Source organism: Phaethon aethereus, assembly GCF_964289735.1.
Source record: "Phaethon aethereus genome assembly, chromosome: 1".
In the NCBI taxonomy this organism is placed as follows: Eukaryota; Metazoa; Chordata; class Aves; order Phaethontiformes; family Phaethontidae; genus Phaethon; species Phaethon aethereus.
In genome coordinates this window covers 57,868,116-57,886,314 of record NC_138575.1, presented here as the reverse complement: position 1 = coordinate 57,886,314, position 18,199 = coordinate 57,868,116, and the positions used below count along the sequence as shown (strand labels likewise).

At 48.0% G+C, this 18,199-nt stretch overlaps 1 protein-coding gene across 1 annotated transcript in view; it reads left to right on the top strand.

Moving 5' to 3' along the window:
• Positions 1-18,199, top strand: part of CACNA1I (calcium voltage-gated channel subunit alpha1 I) — a gene marked incomplete at both ends in the record, with an annotated part of 155,507 nt that overhangs the window by 94,714 nt on the left and 42,594 nt on the right. Inside the window, 5 exons of the mRNA XM_082008638.1 lie at positions 6,881-7,040; positions 9,263-9,578; positions 10,248-10,340; positions 15,977-16,283; positions 17,678-18,081. Coding sequence (XP_081864764.1) covers positions 6,881-7,040; positions 9,263-9,578; positions 10,248-10,340; positions 15,977-16,283; positions 17,678-18,081 — 1,280 coding nt within the window. The remainder of the gene's footprint in view (positions 1-6,880; positions 7,041-9,262; positions 9,579-10,247; positions 10,341-15,976; positions 16,284-17,677; positions 18,082-18,199) is intronic.

The window sequence follows — 18,199 nt, the reverse complement described above, 5'->3', positions numbered from 1 at the left end:
TTGCCCTGACCTGATCCATCTAAGGTAAGCATCTTGCTGTCAGAGTGAAAAGCACTGCCAGTGTCTGTGCTAGTCCCTGGCTCCTGAGGTGGTTGTTTCTACAGCCTTGGAGCAAGCCTGAGAGAGTTCTTTCTTTTACATTAGTACACTTTAAACCTACTCTGGAGAGCTCTGTTGTCCCAGCAGGGTGAAGCTCTGACCAACAGTTTTTTCCTGGAGCTTTAGTCTCTCTTTTGGCTACCTCGGGCTTTAGGTGAGGAACACTTTGAAGGCAAGGACTGAAGGCACTTAATACTTGAACTTAATTCAGTATCCTAAGGGAAGTCACTGCACCGAGGCAAGGCTTGATGTGCCCATGCTACTGAGAAAATGAGCAACAGCTTTTTGTACTGGCTGAAGCTTTATAAGCGCTGGAAATGTCATGCTTTGATATTTTCTGTGTCTGTGGTCAAGCTGAGGAGTGACAAAGATTTGGATAATTGGAGGTTAGGTCATCAACCGGTTGAGTGGGATGAGGTGTCTGAGCCAGTCAGAGATGGTAGAAAGCTTTGCTTGTTGGCAAGGCAAGAGTGGGGTGTTGGTGCAGAACTGAGTGGCACTCCTAAGCTGTGGATCATGCTGATAACCTGCAAGTGCAAAACTCCCAACCCTAAATGTATCCTACAAACACACCGGGAACCTGACAGAGAGATCAATGGAAAGACTTTGCTTGCCTCTGAGTGAGGGCAGTGTTTGATATTTGTGTCTGGGGCAGCTCTTCCAGAGCTGACTTAAGGTCCTAAAGGGGGCTTATAAGAAAGACGGGGACAGACTTTTTAGCAGGGTCTGTTGTGATAAGACAAGGGGTAATGGTTTTAAACTAAAAGAGGGTATATTTAGACTAGAGATGAAGAAGAAATTTTTCCCAATGAGGGTGGTGAAACACTGGCACACATTGCCCAGAGAGGTGGTCAATGCCCTATCCCTGGCAATGTCCCAGGTCAGGTTGGACAGGACTCTGAGCAACCTGATCTAGTTGAAGATGTCCCTGCTCATTGCAGGGAGTTGGACTAGATGACCTTAAAGGTCCCTTCTAACCCAAAGGTTCTCTGATTCTATGATCTTTCACTGTCCTGTACTGTCAGCTGGACCTGTTTTTCCATAGGGTTCATTCAGTCTGAGTCAGGCCAGCCACCTGGGCATGCTCTTTCTTGCATTGGTGCAAAGCAAGGGGTGACAGTCTGCAATGGGAATGAGGCCGGATTTGCAGCTGGAGGAGAAGACATATGGAGCTGCACACTGGCTGTTCCAGCCAAACTCCTCTTGCTTACACGTGTGCTTGCAGGAAGGGCCTCAGTTAGGAGGAATGCAGCAAGGGGAAAAAGATCTGCGTGGCAAGGGAAGCTGTGGGTTATAATAACGATCAGCTTGGCAGTGCATCTACTGTTGCACACAGAGCTGATTGATTGATTTCTCTTCGCAGTACTTTGGCCCCACATTTTAGCTGATGTAAACGAATGCAACGTGCGAAATGACAGCTAAGCCTCGAATCAGCAAGAGATCAGTGAGGAGAGCCACAAGTTGGAGCACCAGCTTGCACTGTCCACACAAACTGAGATTATTTTAACTACAGGGGTTGGCTGCAAAAAAAAGGTGCAGCGCTTTCTGTGTGCTTTTTGCACAAATACCGTCTATCTGCTGGAACGGTTCCTCAGTTCTGAAAATTCCTGTAAAGGATCATGCACAGGAAAATCCTGCCAACCCCGTGCTAGCTGGGTGGACTGCCATGTGTCCTGGGGCAGGGGAGGAAGGAAAGAAGGCACGCTCGGACAAGCGGCCTGGCTGAGGGACGGAACTTCAGTTTCTGCGCTCTGCAAAATGTCCTGCCAGCTACAGTCACAAATGCTGATAGGGAAGAGATTTGCTTTTGCTCCAGTTAAAATTACAACTGGTGGCTTGGCCCATGATGCAGATAAGATGGGTGCTGAGAATTATGTTTTCTTCCATCTGGTTCACTCTAAGCAAGGGATTGATTGTCTCGAACCGCTATCTCCTTTTGACTCTGCACTCATTAGCTTTATCCCTCACTGTAGAGCTGGGGAGGACTCAAAAGCTTTGGAGGTGGGTGAGAGAGAAGAAACCAGGATGAATAGGGTTTCTCACCCTCTCCAGAGCCAGTCCCCCATTCAGATCACGGGGTGAGTAGTGCGAGGGAGTGAATCAGCTCAGCTGTTGGTCCTCACTCTTAGAAAGAGGCAGGTGGAGAGAAGGCGAAGCGACAGCACGGTGCTGAGCAGGGGCTAGGCTGCCGGGCACACCTGCACTGTGCAGCTGGCTCCGGCTGCCCCGAGCTTGCCTCCTCCCCAGTCTGCCCTGGCTGCTCACTGCCACCACCACGCTCTCCCTGGGGCTGGCACATGCTGGGTGAGTCTGCTTAGCCGAGACGGCCAGGCTAATCAGGGTTGATGGCAAGTGTCTGGAGGGAGCTACGGTCACTGTAGCATCTGCAGAGTTTGTCAGGAAGGGCCTCTGGATGCTGCCGGGGCGAACCAGAGGATTTGCTCTGCCCGAACCCAGGAGGGAGTTCAGCCACTTTGCTTCTTCTTTTGGCTTTGCTCAGCCCTGTGCCTCTCTCTGGCAGCTCGCTCCCTGGCACTCCTCTCACCCCCCCGCTGCTTCTCATCCCTGTGACGTACTTTCCCCCGCAATGTCCGCCGCTGTGTGGGAGCGGTGAATGCATCTCTGTTATACTCATGGCTTTGCTTCTGCAGGTTATCCCAGCGGGAGTAGCCCTGCCGGCAAGGTCCCATGCAGCACCCTTCCCCACCCCTTGCCCAAGAGCATGGGTGAAAAGCAGGGAAGCATTATTTAGCATCATTTTGTGAGGGTCCTTCCTTGGTTGCCCACAACTGATGCTGTTTCATTTTCTCCTTTACCCTGGTCTCCTTGTGAAGGGTGAGTGGGGAAGAGAAAAGGCCTTTCAGAGCCCACACCTGGCACTTATGAATATTTCCTGTTTCTAGCTTTTCTTCCCCTGGAAGAGCAAAACATTTTCATATTTGATGCCCTGGGAGCCTGCTTGGTTGTTGAATGTTGCTTCATCAATGCTCTCCCTCCCTGCTTTTCCTCCAGACTGCCCAGCCCCTTTTCCTTTCTCTTCTTGGGAACGTCTCCTTTTTTCAAAGGCTGCTTCAGAAAAGGTCATTGTCCCTTTCATATTCCCTCCTTGCTGTGAGCCAGCATGGGTTCTGCTTTGCCAATAGTAAAGGACAAATGGGGATGTGTGGAAAGGTGCCGGTGGGGAGGGCGGACGGAAGATGTTTGCACGTATGCAGTGGAAGCGTGCAGAGGCAGAGATGAGGTGTAGGCACAGCGAGAGAAAAGTAAAGGGGCAGAGAGGCAGGCAGAGGCGGTGGAAAGTAGGAGGGAGGCAGCAGCAGGACTTTGCTGAAGAACCAGCTTTCCAGCACCTTCCAGAAGTTGTCATGCAAGATGCACCAGTGTTGCTGTGGATGGGGTCTTGTCCAGCACAGGCCCCTTGGAAAAGGGAGGCGTCCCAGTTCTCCGGGGCAGGATGCTCCCAAAGCTGCACTGACAAATATGTTGCCACCCCTGGCTTGCCTTCTGCCCATTTCCATTGCTCTGCAGCTGCTTTAGAGCCCTTGTCATCTCAGCCACCAGGGTTTGCAGTAAGTCATCACCCTCCATCCTCAGCCTTTCTCCCTCTTTCCCCCTCACTTCATGAGTGCTTGAGGAACCAGGGACCGTTTGCAACCTGCTCTCAGTCAGGCTGTGTGGACCCCGGAACGCACTGCTCTGTGTGGGTCCTGCCTAGGTGGGGCTCGTCCCCTCTTGCCCATGAAAGCGTTCAGATGCCTGGCAGTGAGGGTCCTTCCTTGGATACCTGCAGCAGATGCCCTAGCATGGCTACCAGACCAGCCTGTCCCTTCCTGGGTTCGGGGGACTGCAGAGCCCCAGCCGCGGACAGACCCATGCAGGGCTGCTGGCTCTGGAGGGGATGGGGAGGCTGCGAGTGCCTCCTCCCAAAGTGCCAACAGAGACTGGCACAGGTCCGTGAGGGGCACTGCCAAAATACCATGGCGGTGATCAGCAGCTCCGTTTGGGATCTGCCTTAAAGAGCACCAGCTCCCAGCAGCTGCTGGGCTTATGGAGACATGAGGATGGAGGGCAGCAGTCTGCAGGGAATGGGGCTCGGGGACTCCCGCATGGGTACTGCAGGCAGCAGGGGAGGCCAGCAATAGAGATGATAAAGGTGCTGAACTTGTATTTAGGCTGTGCCTCTCATCCATGTGGAAGTAGTAGCTGAAGTACCTCCACTAACTGGGTGAGCTCAACAGAGGAGGTCTGTTTTGTTTCCTGCTGCAAAACTGATCCTCTGGTGAAAAATAGGTTACCAGAGCAATTGCTTTTGCTGTTTGGATGGGTGTGGGTAGAGTGTTCTTGCTTTTGGAAGAGCCAATCTCATATCCAGAGTCAGCATCAATGGGCAGAGAATGATGATTTTGTTCAATTGGGAGATTTTAAAAAAAAATAAAATCAGGTTTCATTTGAACTTTGAAATGGAACCCACCAGTGCTGAAATTCTTTGTGATGTGGAAAAGATGCCAAGCGCTGGGGCCACCTGCCAGTTCTTGGACTATGGGCCCAGGTGTCCCAGAGGACCTAGCATGAGGGCAATCTCTATGATCCTGGAGCTGTGGATAGCACAATCCTGTACCATCAGTAGCCTCTCTGAGAGTTAGGATGGAGAATGTACAGGCAGGCAGGATGTTTTCAAGGAAAAGACAGGCAAGTTTTTCAACTCATTTGTCTTTTTTTTCTTGGAACGTGGACAAAATCAGTATTTTGCAAATTCTGACCTAACAAGTGTGCTGTCTGTAAAATTCTGGTGGGGATATGTGTTCTGCATTTCGGCATCAGGGCAGTCTCATTCGTCCCATTAGCTCTGCTCTGAGATGGGAGCTAGCATCAGTTGATCTGGAAAACACCACCCGCTCTTGTAGTGCTGCTGGCACAGCTTCCCATGTTGCTTGGCTTTCCCTAACGTGCTGACCAGGACAGTTTATGGGAACTAGCGAGCTCGTGCTGTGAAGCAGCGTTAATGCTGGGAACACGCTGCACTGCAGTGAGGGTGTGTGGCCATAAAGCCAAAGTGTTGTGCAGAGCATTGCTCCAGAGCCTGGCAGGTCACAGGGACAGACAGCAGGGCACTGTGGCTATGCTGGTGGGCTTCGTGTGGTGACAGATCAGAAAGCCATCAGTGACTCATGACATGTCCTCGATCCCCAGCGAGCGGCTGGAGCTGCACTGCTGAGTTACTGATGTACTGTCTAGAAATTGCCTTAACTGGTGACTAGTGATACAGCTGGGCAGTCAGGGAAGCAGGGCTTAGCTGCTGCTCCACAGCTCGGCCTTAGTCATCCCTTGGAAGAGCTAATGCCGTTGTTCCTTCTCCTTCATGGTCCCATGTAGCTATCCTGAGCACCTCCTCCCTATAAATCACCTACCTGCAAATGCCAGTCCTGCCTCTCCCATCCCCATCCATCCCTGAAACATTCCCTCCCAAGCTAAACCAACCTAATGTCCAAAACCAAGCACTCTTCTCCCTGTCCCTTCTGTGGGAGTGCACCCCACACCTGCACATGCCCCACTGGCACCGCTTCCCTCCCCTCTCTGCGTCATGAGCAGCCCAGGGATTAGAGACGGAGCGTAATGCACAGCATCGTATGGCTAATTACTCGACACTGGGCACACAAGGGGGATTATCTTGTGCCTCAAAGGGCTGTCAGCGAATCCTAATCTTATCTTCCCCTCTTGTTTCCCCTTCCACTGCCATCTGAAGTAATGAACTGGTTATAAATACCTAATTAGCTAATTATTTGCTGGCCTACATGGAACATCTTCAGAGAAGGAACTCCCTGGGCCCCTGTGGGAGGGACCTCCATGGAGGCGGGAAAAGATGACTGCATGAGGTGTGCATGGGAGTAAAGGTGATGCAGTGATGTCCGGAAGGATTTCTAGACTTTCGCCATCCCTGGAGAGCAGAGGAAAAGTCATTAGCTCCATGGAGAAATGAGGCTATCCTTATCCCTACTTGTGGCTGTGTAAGCTGAAGAGCCAGGGAGAAATCAAACCACAGACAGAATTCACTAGGTAATGAAAAATAACAGGAGGGGATTTTGGAAACATTTGCACTGGCTAGAGGTGCTGTGCTGACAGCATTTTGGGCTGTGCCCGCTACCTGTGTGCTCCAGCCCTGTTGGAAAGGGAGGACTAGACGAGAGAGGGAGAGCGTGGTCTCCATGACTGTTCCCTGATGAGACTGTCACTGAGAAGACCGATTTATGCCAGTTGTTTGCGTGTGCTGGGGAGGTTCATCCAACTGGACAGGCTGGCCATGGACCGTCGATGCAGTTCTCAGAGGTTGCAGCATGCAGTCTTCAAACTGAGGTGCCTGAGGCTGTTGTGCTGCTGTGCACCTTTTGGACAGAGTTTTCACTCTGTTGCCCTTCTGCAGGGGAGGGGGAATACCAGTCAGATAGCTGATGGTACCGAAAGTCTTATTGCCTTTTCTTCTCACGGCTGCAGATGGAGGCCTAGGGTTAAGAGATCATGGTGTCACAGCAGCTCTGCTGGCTCCCTGACAATAGAGGTTAGGCAAGAAAGGGCAATGATCATAAATCTAGCTTGGTTTGGGCAGTAATTAATTTCCAACACTCTGCTTTTATCTTTATGTGGCTTTTTTTTTCTTCTAAATTTTCCTTTCCTTCTTCCCCTTTTCCTTCTTCCCCTTTTTCTTTTCCTTCCTTTTCTCCCTTTCTCTCTCTCTCTGTCCCTCCATTCCATACTTGCTTCTTCTGGTCCTCTTCTACCCCTGCAGGCATGCGCATCCTTGTGAACTTGCTCCTGGACACTTTGCCCATGCTGGGGAACGTCCTTCTTCTCTGCTTCTTTGTCTTCTTCATCTTCGGCATCATCGGGGTGCAGCTGTGGGCTGGGCTGCTCCGCAACCGCTGCTTCATGGAGGAGAACTTCACAATGTGAGTGCCTGGGAGATGATGTCCTTTCTTCCAAGGACATTTCTCTTTCCCCTTCCCCACTCTCTTATCTTCTACTGCCTGGGTCTCCGTGTATTGCTTACTCCAAATGGCTGCAGGGTGATACCATGCAGAGAGTTGGCCACGTCTTGCAGTGGAAAGGAAGGGAAGGCAAAGGCAGCTGTTTTTAATCTGTCTTCCTGGTCCACAGGTGCCTGGGCTCATTTGGATTTGGCCAAGGCACAGGTTAGCCTCGCTGCCTCTTTCAGCCATGCCCAGAGATTCAAGATGCTGGTCCTACTCCCAGAAGGAGTTGAAACTCTGAAACACCAGCCATATCGTCTTTCTCCTGAACCTGCTCCCTCTTCAAATAATAATTACCAGAGTCTTACGGAAAGCCATAGTGCTGCCTGATACTTCCAGGGTGGCACCTCTGAGATGGAGCTGAGGTCACTGGTGCATTACTCTGGTAGCTTTGGAGGGACACGGGGAAATTATTGGAAAACTTCAGGAGTAGAACTGCACATGGGAGGTGCCGCGGGGAGGGGATGGAGGGCTGTTGGGAGAGGTGTCCCATAGCTGGGTTTAGTAGTAGTGAGAGCATCTGAAAAGTAAGAATGGCTGCTTGAATAGGACAAAAATCCCTGTGGGGAAATGTGGGCACAGTTCTGGCAAAGAGAGCTTGGAGCCATACAGGGGTCGATTACAAGTATCTGAGGTTTATTCTGGGGTGAGTCGGGGGGAACCTGCAGGGCACGGCTCTCCTCCTCCATGGAAGCAGTGGGGTGGAAAAACTCCATCCTGCTACAAATTCTCCAATTACCCTCTTGGGGAGCAGAGCACCAGTTCCAGGGCACAGCTCCTCCTGTTGACTTTCTGGCTTTAGCAGATCTCAGGCTTTAAAATGTCTTAAGACTATATACTAATCCCAGGCGTCCTATCATTTCGGACTTAAAAAACCCTAAAGCTGTAGATCAGTTTAGACTGATTAAACAATTCTGAAGCTTTAGATCATTTCAAACTGGAAAAGAAAAATAAGTGTGAAAATAGAACCTGCAGAACAGCAGTGGGGTTGGAGAGTAGGAGACGCTTGAAGCAGCCATTTATGGTGTTTATATATTCCTTGGAGAAAAACAAATGTTTAGGATGATTATTCTTTATGTAAATCAGGGGTTGTACTACTTTAATGAGCATAATTACATCCATGCAGAGTTGATGTAACTGAGAGGTGAATTGGGGCCACAGTCTGCAAAGTGACAGATACTAGAAAATCTTTGGCTGACCATTACGAGAGAAATGAAGTCTGCAGGCACTCAGTTCACCAGTGATGTGGATGTGTTACAACAGATCTTTGTGGTTTAGTCCTGCTCTAGTTTAGAATCAGAGACTTTCTCTGTTTTCATTTTCATCAACACTTTGCCTCTTCCAATGACGCTTAGTGAAAAAAGTCTGCATTCATGTAACGTGAAAGTTGTGTATTGTAGCACTGCAAGGAATGCATCAGATAAAGTTTAATGGAAAATTTTAAATCTCCACCTTTCACTTTCCTGATCATTAGCTCATCTCCAGCTAGGCAAGCATAGATGATTTTAATTATTCATGCATTTGGAAGGTGCTTGCATTATTTGGAAAAAATAATGTGAACTTGTCATGAAACATTGCACCCATAATGCTAGCTGTCAAGAAGGAGTCAAAGTTAAGGTTAAGTCAGTTTTAACTTTGCATTTCCTGATCTTAAGACTTAGCTGTGCAACCTTAATTATGCATGAACTGGATTTTATTTTTTTTAGAAGTACAGGAGGTTCACTGCCAAATGTTATAAAACATGTCCATCAACAGTTACATACATGAGCACATCACAGTAAAGCCTGATGAACTTCCTTAATATCACTGCATCTGATTTAGCTTTGATACTAATGGGGAGAGTGATCAGAATGCAAATCTCTGCATTCCAGCTTTTCTTCATCTCCATGCAAGCAGACTGCTTAATTTGGCTTGGGGTGATCTGATGGCAGGCAAAGCTCTGAAAACTGGGGACTCACCCTGGAAATTTCCTGTTTTCCAGGAGCCCTGTCTTCCCTTCCCTTCTCCTGAGGCAATAAACCTGGAAATCCCTTACCAGTGCAGTCCCTGTGTCAGGATGGGAGCTCCCAGCTCCACCAGTGTTGCTGATGGGAAACTGTCTGTTACAGGAACTTTTTGACTGTGGGTTTTTATCCTTGCAGACAAGGTGACATTGTCCTGCCCCCTTATTACCAACCTGAGGAAGATGATGAGATGCCATTTATCTGCTCACTGTCAGGGGACAATGGAATTATGGGCTGTCATGAGATACCCCCACTGAAGGAGCGGGGTCATGAATGTTGTTTGGACAAGGATGATTATTATTACTACAACTCAGTCCGGCAAGAGTTCAACATCAGTGGCATGTGTGTCAACTGGAACCAGTACTACAACGTGTGCCGTACAGGCAATGCCAACCCGCACAAGGGTGCCATCAACTTTGACAACATCGGGTATGCCTGGATTGTGATATTTCAGGTAAGTTAGCCTCCTAACAAGGCTCAAGCTATTTTTCTTTTTTCCAACTCAGTCTTTCTGTGCTCCCATGATGGTTTCTGCAGGGTGCAATACAGCTGCTGAGAGAAAAGGGCCTTGTAACTACTCTGGCGAGAGAGACAGAGTACACACCATGAAGATGAGGAGGGACATAGAGCCATCCCAGGCCCTTGCTGAAATGAGCTACACCCTTCAGGCTGACTTGTACCAGTTTTTGCTTCAATCCAGACCACTATAGCAAAGGAGTCTATTTTTTTTTTTTTTTTTTTTAATTCCCGGTATGCGTTGCAGATGGGAGCTAAAATCCGTGCCTTTTTTCTTTTCCACCGGCTGTACGCAGTGTCCAGTCCAAGGGGCACGGAAACCTGCTGCAGGTTTTCCCCTGCTGCGATCCAGGGAAATGAACTATTTTAATGAAATATTCCTGCTGTGGGCTAGCATGATCTCACAGGCTTTGACAGTATGCCAGTGTCACCAACCAGTGCCATGCTGATTTCCTGGAATGGAAATTTGGCCTCCTTGAAATGAATTGTTGTTTCTCACCTTCCTTGGGTTGCAACAACCCTGCCAGTATCTGCCTGTATACACTGAGGAGTGAACTCTGGAAGCCCACTTCCCTCTGGTTTCTCTTGTTGTTGTTTGTCTTTTCAGGTGATCACACTGGAAGGGTGGGTGGAGATCATGTACTACGTGATGGATGCCCATTCCTTCTACAATTTTATCTACTTTATCTTGCTGATAATCGTAAGTATAAGACTTCATGACTGTCAGCATTGCAAGCTAAAAGCCTACAAAAAACAAGTGTTAGGTCAACAGATACTGGGGAAACGAACTACTTTACCTGGATTTCTTCTAGGAATCTCAGGAACACGGCTAGTTGATTTTCACCAAGAGTTGGTGGTAGGATCACATAGTTGTCAGCCAAGTTATTCTCTTTCAATCGAAAAATATGCTCAGGATTGATTCCTAGAGATATACATACCCAGTGTAGGATAAAGTTCCCATCTGCAGATCTTCTCTCAAAGTAAATTCCCCAAACCAGTAGGCCCAAAAGCGCAGAAAACCATTTCTGCATCTGCTTTCCTACTTGGTCTTTTTATACATTTTAAGCTTTTAAGTCACTCTTGAGTCATGTTTTATGGCTTTTGGCAGCATCTAGATTTCTCAGATTCAGATTTTTGTCAGATTCAGGGTCTGTCATGCTGAATTACTTCTTTACCATGAACAAAAAGAAGCTGCTGCTCCGAAAGTGTCAGCAGTCCAACATAAATTGGCTGTGTGACATCACTTGTGGCTGGTGGGGATGGAAAGGGAGAAGTGTGTCAGTGATGAGAACCTAATAAGTGGTTTATAAGCCCCATGGATTTATACAAGTGAAGTTTGAAGGGTGCTTTGCTGTAAGGATGTTTGTTGTCAGTGCCTGGAGAGAGAGGTGAGAAATGTGGTGCCATTGCCTCTTCCATTCCTCAACCTACCTAGACATAAAAGCATTTTCTTGGAGGGAATATCCTGTTTCTAACAAGGAAGAATTTTGTTTCTATGAAGATCATCACACTTTTCCCACATGGCGATCAAAGTCAAGAGTAGAAGGTAAAGACATAGGATGGATTATGGGAAGTATAAACTCTGTACGTGGTAGGTGCAATTTAGTTCTAGGTCCCTTAGCCAGTAAGGACATCACTGTATATTTCCAAGGCCTACAGGCATTTGGATGGGCTGCTGAATGGACCTGGCTAAGACTCTGCTCTTCACCTACCACTTGTCCTGTGTGGCCAAGCCCTCCTAGAAACAAGATCTCTAGAAGCTGTCAGCCAGTAACATTAACAGACTCACCTGGCACAGGATCTAGTTTAAATTCAAATTGACGTGCAGTGACTTGAGAGCAAACAAACATTAATCCCATTTCTGGGATAAGTTCTGCAGCTTGTACTGCTGAGTGGCACAAAACCCAAATCTACTGGTCCATTCAGGTCAGAGAACTCATGAAAAACCTGAATCTCCATTGTACCCTTAATTTCTCCCTGCCTTCTGCCATCACAAGGGAAAGATAAGGAGAGAAAAACAGAAAGATGACCTTCTCCCTGTGGGCTGAAGCATGAGCCAGGACAGCAGAGGTGAAATACACCTTAAGGAATGGTGCTTTTACTTTGAGGCTGGAGAGTCCCAAGGAGAGACAGAGTATAATTGCACAGGATGGGGGGAGAGTTCCAGCCGGCTCTGTTCTCAAAAGCAAACAGAACATCCACTGCTCTTTGTGAGTTCAGAAAACAATTATTTCCCATAAGGTTTGTTCAGATCTCCCACCACGCAATAGATATTTAGTACGTACTTGCATTTTCCCTTTGAGCAGCATGGCCAGGATACACAGATTTGTACAACGTGAATTCGGTGCAGTGTTTAACCATCGGGGTGGGCATGTCTGTCTCCTGCAGGCCAGTTCCAAAAACTGCCCCTCACCCCCTCCTCCAAACTATATAAAATCTGTCAGCATATTTTTGGTTTCTAAGCAGGAGTATCCTTCTAGTGCTGGCTCACCTCATGTGGATTCCCAGTGATTCAAACTTTGTCTCTGAATTTGCAGGCACTGAAAACCCTCAATTAAACACTCCACCTGACATTTTACTGTAGACTGTCATTGACATTTCTAGACACTCCCTCCTCATTTGCAGATGCCATGTAGGTTTATTTCCATGAAACACAGGAGCGCATGAACTTCAACTTACTCTGGGGACTGCTCAGAACAAAGGAGCCATATGCTACATGGGATATTTCCTTTGCCTTTGGTGGAGTTACACCAAGAAATTATTTAGTTACCTTCTGTTACCTTCTTTGCATGTCTAATGCATCTTTTGCAGCACATAGCAACACCACAGCGTGAACTTCCTATCACTTGGTTTCATTTTCCCTCTGAGTGTTCTCACAGAAATGACAATCCCTCTTCAAGTCTCATGAAGCACAGTCCTTCCAGCCTTTATCCTTCCCTCCTTCTTCATGGTTGAAAGGCCTGGGTTTCTAAGCAGGATTGCTCTGACAATCATACTTCAAGCCCTGACTCTGCTTTTCCACATACATCCTAGCCTTGGCTCAAGCTTACTCTTCTGAGGCCATATCTCTGCAACCTCTTCATTAGAGCTATGTTTTCATCCATGACTTCTTCAAACACTTACATAAGGGCATTACCTGCTACTGTTCATCTGGCAGAAGGAAGGCTCCACCACCGGGATATGTTCTCAGCACAGTTAGGACTCCTGCATAGATGTGCTCCCCTGAGGGGAAGAGTGCTGGCTGACCCTGGCACTCAGAGTGGCCTTGCAGAAGGACTGCTTTCACCTCTTGGGTCAGTGTTTCATCTGGGTCTTCCTGCTTGAGGTCCAGCTGTCTCTTTGTCACCTCTCCAGCTACTTGGCCCCTGGTGTGGCTCCTGGACTAGACAAAGCTCTTCTGAACTCTTAGGCTGGCATCCACGTTGCAGCACTCAGTGGCCTCCTTGAAGTGCTCTGTGCTTACACATGTAGGCTTCAGAAGACAAGCTGGATATCCAAGTATAAGCAATAAAAATAATGGGCAAATAAGTGAGCATCTCCATCACCAGTCAGGTTTTATTAGGTATTGCAGAGACAGGGATTGAACGTTGTGCTGAACAAGGCCAGGATCCGCTTAATCAAAGTACAGCTCAGTCTCAGGGCTGAATGGGACTCCTGTGTTGGGGCTCTGAATCAACCGTCTCCTGCCTTTGTCAGATGCTTTGTCTGACTCCGTGTCAGACATTTTCCGTCTCCCCGCTCAGCTAGCTGAGATGGATCTCTCACAAGCCATATGGGACCTTTCCTGTCCTACTGCTAGCTGGGAGGCAGTGTCAAGATCGGCAGAGCCTTAGAGTTTATGGACTTGCCTGTCATCTTAAGGATTAAACGAGCTAATTTGTTTTGCATTTGATGTTCCTAGCTAAGAGGTTTAAGGATTGGGGATTAGTTGCCATATCCAGTCCTCTCACTCCTCCCCTTTTTGGTCATCTGGTGGCAGATCGCAGCAAACGGTGCCTGTGAGGACAGGGCTTGGCGATGTGAAAATTGAACCCCGCTCCAGATCAGCCCCAGGCTTACAGCATGACCATGCTGAGGGCATCTTGTTGCCCTCAGCTCCTCTGCTTGTAGCCTAGAGAGAAGGTGTTGCAAGTCTTAATCGCTTGTTGTTTGTGGAGTTGTTGGAAGCTGCATGGGGCAGTGTCGCAATTAGCATTGCAGAAATGCGCGCACAGCCGGCGTACAGCTCCCAACGCTGCCTCACTCAGGGCGAGCCGAGGGAGGTAACTGGATGGGCAAGGCTGTGTCAGCACCGTGTGGTGCTGAGGGGGAGGAAGGCAGGAGAGTGCATCAGAGAAGAATTTGGATTCCCGTTCATACTCTCATCAGTGGAAACATGCATGACATCACGGACTAGGGAAAATCTTGGGGGAAGGTGAAGGAATCCGAACAAGGCATTGTTTTAATTTTCAAGGCCACATACAGAAACTGAAGGGAAAATAGACTGAAATATGGGCGGAAGCAGAGGGAAGAGAAGGATTCAGTGATGAAGGGAAACAGAATTAGAACAGCTTTGAAGGGTGCTGAGAGGAGGAGGAAAAAAAAAGCCCTTTATTTTGAGATGGTTTATTGTTCTTATGCTGAATCTGGTTGGGAAGGGCTTCATGTTTCAAAGGCTTATTCAGATGCTAGCAGGGACATCTCCCCTTTGAAATACTGAGAGCCACTGTATTGAGCCTCTGGACGGAACTGCTGGACACCTGTATGCAAGAGAAAGGGACAAGAAAGGGGGCAAGCTGGTGGGGGAGTGGCAGGGACTGTGCACTGAGGGGAAGGCTGCTTGGATAGAAAAAACAAGCCGGGGTACTTGCTGAAAAAAACTCCACCTTTTCCATGCACAAGAGTTAGGGTCAGGTTATCACCACATTTGCCTACCCTCTCCCCTTTGCTGGAAGGGTTATATGGGGCAGGACACATGCATGAAGGTAAGGGCAGGACTGGATCCAGCTCTGTCAGAGCTGTTTGCTTGGAAAGCAGAGATGGGGAGGTGAGACTGGGTCCTGTGTGGGTTCGTACAGGGGGAACATGCTGCGAGGGTGTCTCTTAGCAGGGATGCTCCCTTGTCCAGGGGAAGCAGAAATCTTGAGCTGGTGCTTCCTCTCCTCCTGGGGGCTTCCCTGCAGAGTCCGTTTTAGAGCAGCGCAGACCTGTGTTCCTTGTTCAGAGATCAGACTCTGCGTTTCATCAGTGCTGTATCGCCACTTACAGCTCTACAGGTAGTAGGCACCAATCAAGGCATCATAGCTTTTGAGAATGATTTTGAATATGGTTACCAGCTCTTTTATGTATTAAATTCTCGTCATATTTAAGCCCAGGTTTCATCCTAAGGGTAATGGATAGATCTCCTAGTGGAGATTCATCTGTAATTTCATAATATGTAACACTGAAAGTGAGATTTTTGCCTCCAGATCTCTCAGCACCAAGAAATATTTGCTCTATTTTACAGATAGGAAAACTGAGGCAAAGGAACATGCAAAGGTGTAAAATAAGCCTGATTGATTGATAGACTTTTTGGCTTCAGTATGGAGACTAGGAAGAACTTGGGCATTTTGTTTTGTTTCTAAGAAATTGGGGGAGTGGGTTGTGGTTGTTTTTGTATTCAAAATGGAAAGCCTATCTAGGCTGGAGGACAAGTAAAATAAGAGCTGATATAATATGTCTAGTATCAGAAGAACTGAAAGTGAGCAAGGAAGCACTGTTTTGTCATACTATTTAGTGTCCTTCTCAAAGTCATTAGTTTTTGTAAGCTCCTCTTTGACTTCAAGACCTCATTTATTTCAGCAAAGTGCTGTCTCCCTGTATCGTGAATTCAGATGTAAATGGTAGAAATGAAGAAAATGTCCTCCAAGAGTTGAAGACCATAAATGACAGTGCATGATTTTTCCAGTAGTAAAAGAGTAAACAGAGGAGAAAGCAACTAGTCCTCTGTCTCCCACCTTCTGTTTAACACAAAGAAGAGGGAAAGAAAAAGTCCAGTTTTCATCAAACCCTTTGCAGGTAACTTCTAAGTGACTTGCTAAAGGTCCCAAAGCCTGCCAAAAGAGCCAAAAGTCAGGCTTGTGTTTCCTGAATTTCAGTTCAGAGCTCTAAATTCTGCACGGAAATGGCATTGAGTGAGTTCTCAAAAACAAGCTCAGCTAGCCCTGGCTTTCTCTGAAATCCCATCTTCATACACAGACAGATTCCCATTCCTCTGTCTGCTTCCAGTCACTTTCCTCTTCTCTCTCTTCTTACATTCCCCCTCCCACATATTCTTCCTCGTGCTGACATTGACCGTCCCTTCTCCTTTGCTACTAGGTGGGCTCCTTCTTCATGATTAACCTGTGCCTGGTGGTCATTGCCACGCAGTTCTCGGAGACCAAGCAGCGGGAGCACCAGCTGATGCAGGAGCAGAGGGCCCGGTACCTCTCCTCCAGCACTGTCGCCAGCTACATGGAGCCGGGAGACTGCTATGAGGAGATCTTCCAATACATCTGCCACATTGTGCGCAAAGCCAAACGCCGCACCCTTGGGCTGTACAACAGCATACAGAGCCGGCGCCAGGGCCACATGGAGCCAAGCGATGCCAAGCTAGGCATGAACAGGAAAAGTCAGAGGCACTACAGTAAGGATTGTGTGGGTAAAGCTGGAAATGCCAATAGTGGAAATGTGAGCATCTTCTGTCCCAGCTTGCTAAAGGAGACCTGTGCCTACAAAGCACAGAATTAGAATTAACATTGGCCATTGAGCATGGGGCCATCACCAGCGCACCAGACCAGCAAGGTGGGGATGACCAACAAGGATGGGAATGAAACAGGGGTGACCAGCAGGGAACATGGGAAACCCAGGTCTGAAACCCAGAGACCATAATGGGATAACATTAAAGGCACTGGCTGAGGCTTGAAAGGGCTCCAGGTCTGGCATAACAGGGTGATGAGAGCAATTAGAGAAGTATTAGGGTGGTATGATGAAGTGGGACTAAGGATTGGACTCTATGGCACAACGGGTCCCCCAGAGCTCTTCTCCCAAACTGAGTTGCTGTGGAACCTCAAAAGAGAGGCAAAGAGAATAGAGTTGCAATAGGGTGTCTCCTGAACCGAGGGAGCAGTACTGAATAAGTCAGTTTGATATGCAAGGGCAATGGAGACAATTTCTCTTGATGGGAGCACATGCTGTTGTGTAAAATTAGACACAAGATACCATTTAAATTGGATGTCTGTCCTGAAAAGTGACTGTAAAAATGCTTTTATAGAGTTAGTATTAACTGCCTGCCAATGCCTTTCTTAAGTTATGCTCCCATTAACAAGCAAAAAGGCAGATTTTCCTTCAACTGGTCTTGCATACTCAGTCTTTCATTTTCTTTACTTGCTGGGAGAAAAGTTTCTGCAGGCTTCATGCACTATGTTAATGAATTAATTGCTTCATTCCCCCAGTGTCTATTTGATCTTTGAGGTCCAAGGAGGATTGAGGAACACAAACTTAGTTTTTTTCTCATTGAAGTCAGGAGATCTGTTCTGATTCAGAGTGCACAGACTATCAGGAGGAAATGTTCTTGCACTGCCTTTTCTGTCTTCTTGAGATGCTTTGCTAATGTAGCTTCCCTAATTTGGAGAGTTCAGCTCAGCATGTAGATTCTCAGACCCCACTCACAGCAGTTCAGGCAAAAAGCAGCCCTTGTGATCATTTTTCCCTCCGTTCCCACTCAACACAAGCTACTGAGTCTCAGGCAGTGATTTCTGCATCAGACAAAACAGTTCTTCCTTTGATGGACATGAACCCCCATTGAGCCTAATCACTGGCAGCTGAACAGTACTGTGCCTTTTGGTGACACAGCCAGTGTAAAGCCCCCAACGACAATGGCTTTTATTGCTGCCCTTGAGATGATGTGTCAGGGTCTAATCATCCTTACAGCTAGAAAGCCCAGTTACTCTGCCTAAATACTCCAAAGCCAAACAGATGCCCAGTTTCAATGTCTTTTTCAAAGCCTTCTCCTTTAAGCGTGATCATTTCTCTCCCTAGGGCTTTGCCAGCAGCACAACTCTCTTGACTGCCCTCCTCAGGGCTTGGTCCAGCCCATTGCTATGACAGCAACCTCTGATCCCACCAACTGCCCCCAATGCCATAGAAGGGAGCACGAAGCATCCCGAAGGCTCTCTGTCCTGGATAGCGCCGACTCAGACCAGGAGGATGGAGGAGCCAGCGAAGATGAGGGAGAAGGCAGCAGAGAGGACCAGGGTGCCTCCATGCCAGAGAAGGAAGAGGAGGAGGTGGAAGAAGGCGGACGGCTGAAGCTCTGCAGTGACATGTGGCGAGAAGTGAGGGTCAAGCTTCGAGGGATTGTGGACAGCAAGTATTTCAACCGTGGGATCATGATCGCAATCCTAGTGAACACTATCAGCATGGGCATTGAGCACCATGAGCAGGTAAGAAACCTCAGGGCACAGGGTGGCGGTGGTGACTGGTGAATCCTGCTCGGGATTATGGCCTCGCTAAGCAGCTGATGCAACTTGGTGGAGGCAGAGATTGAGCAATTTCGGACCC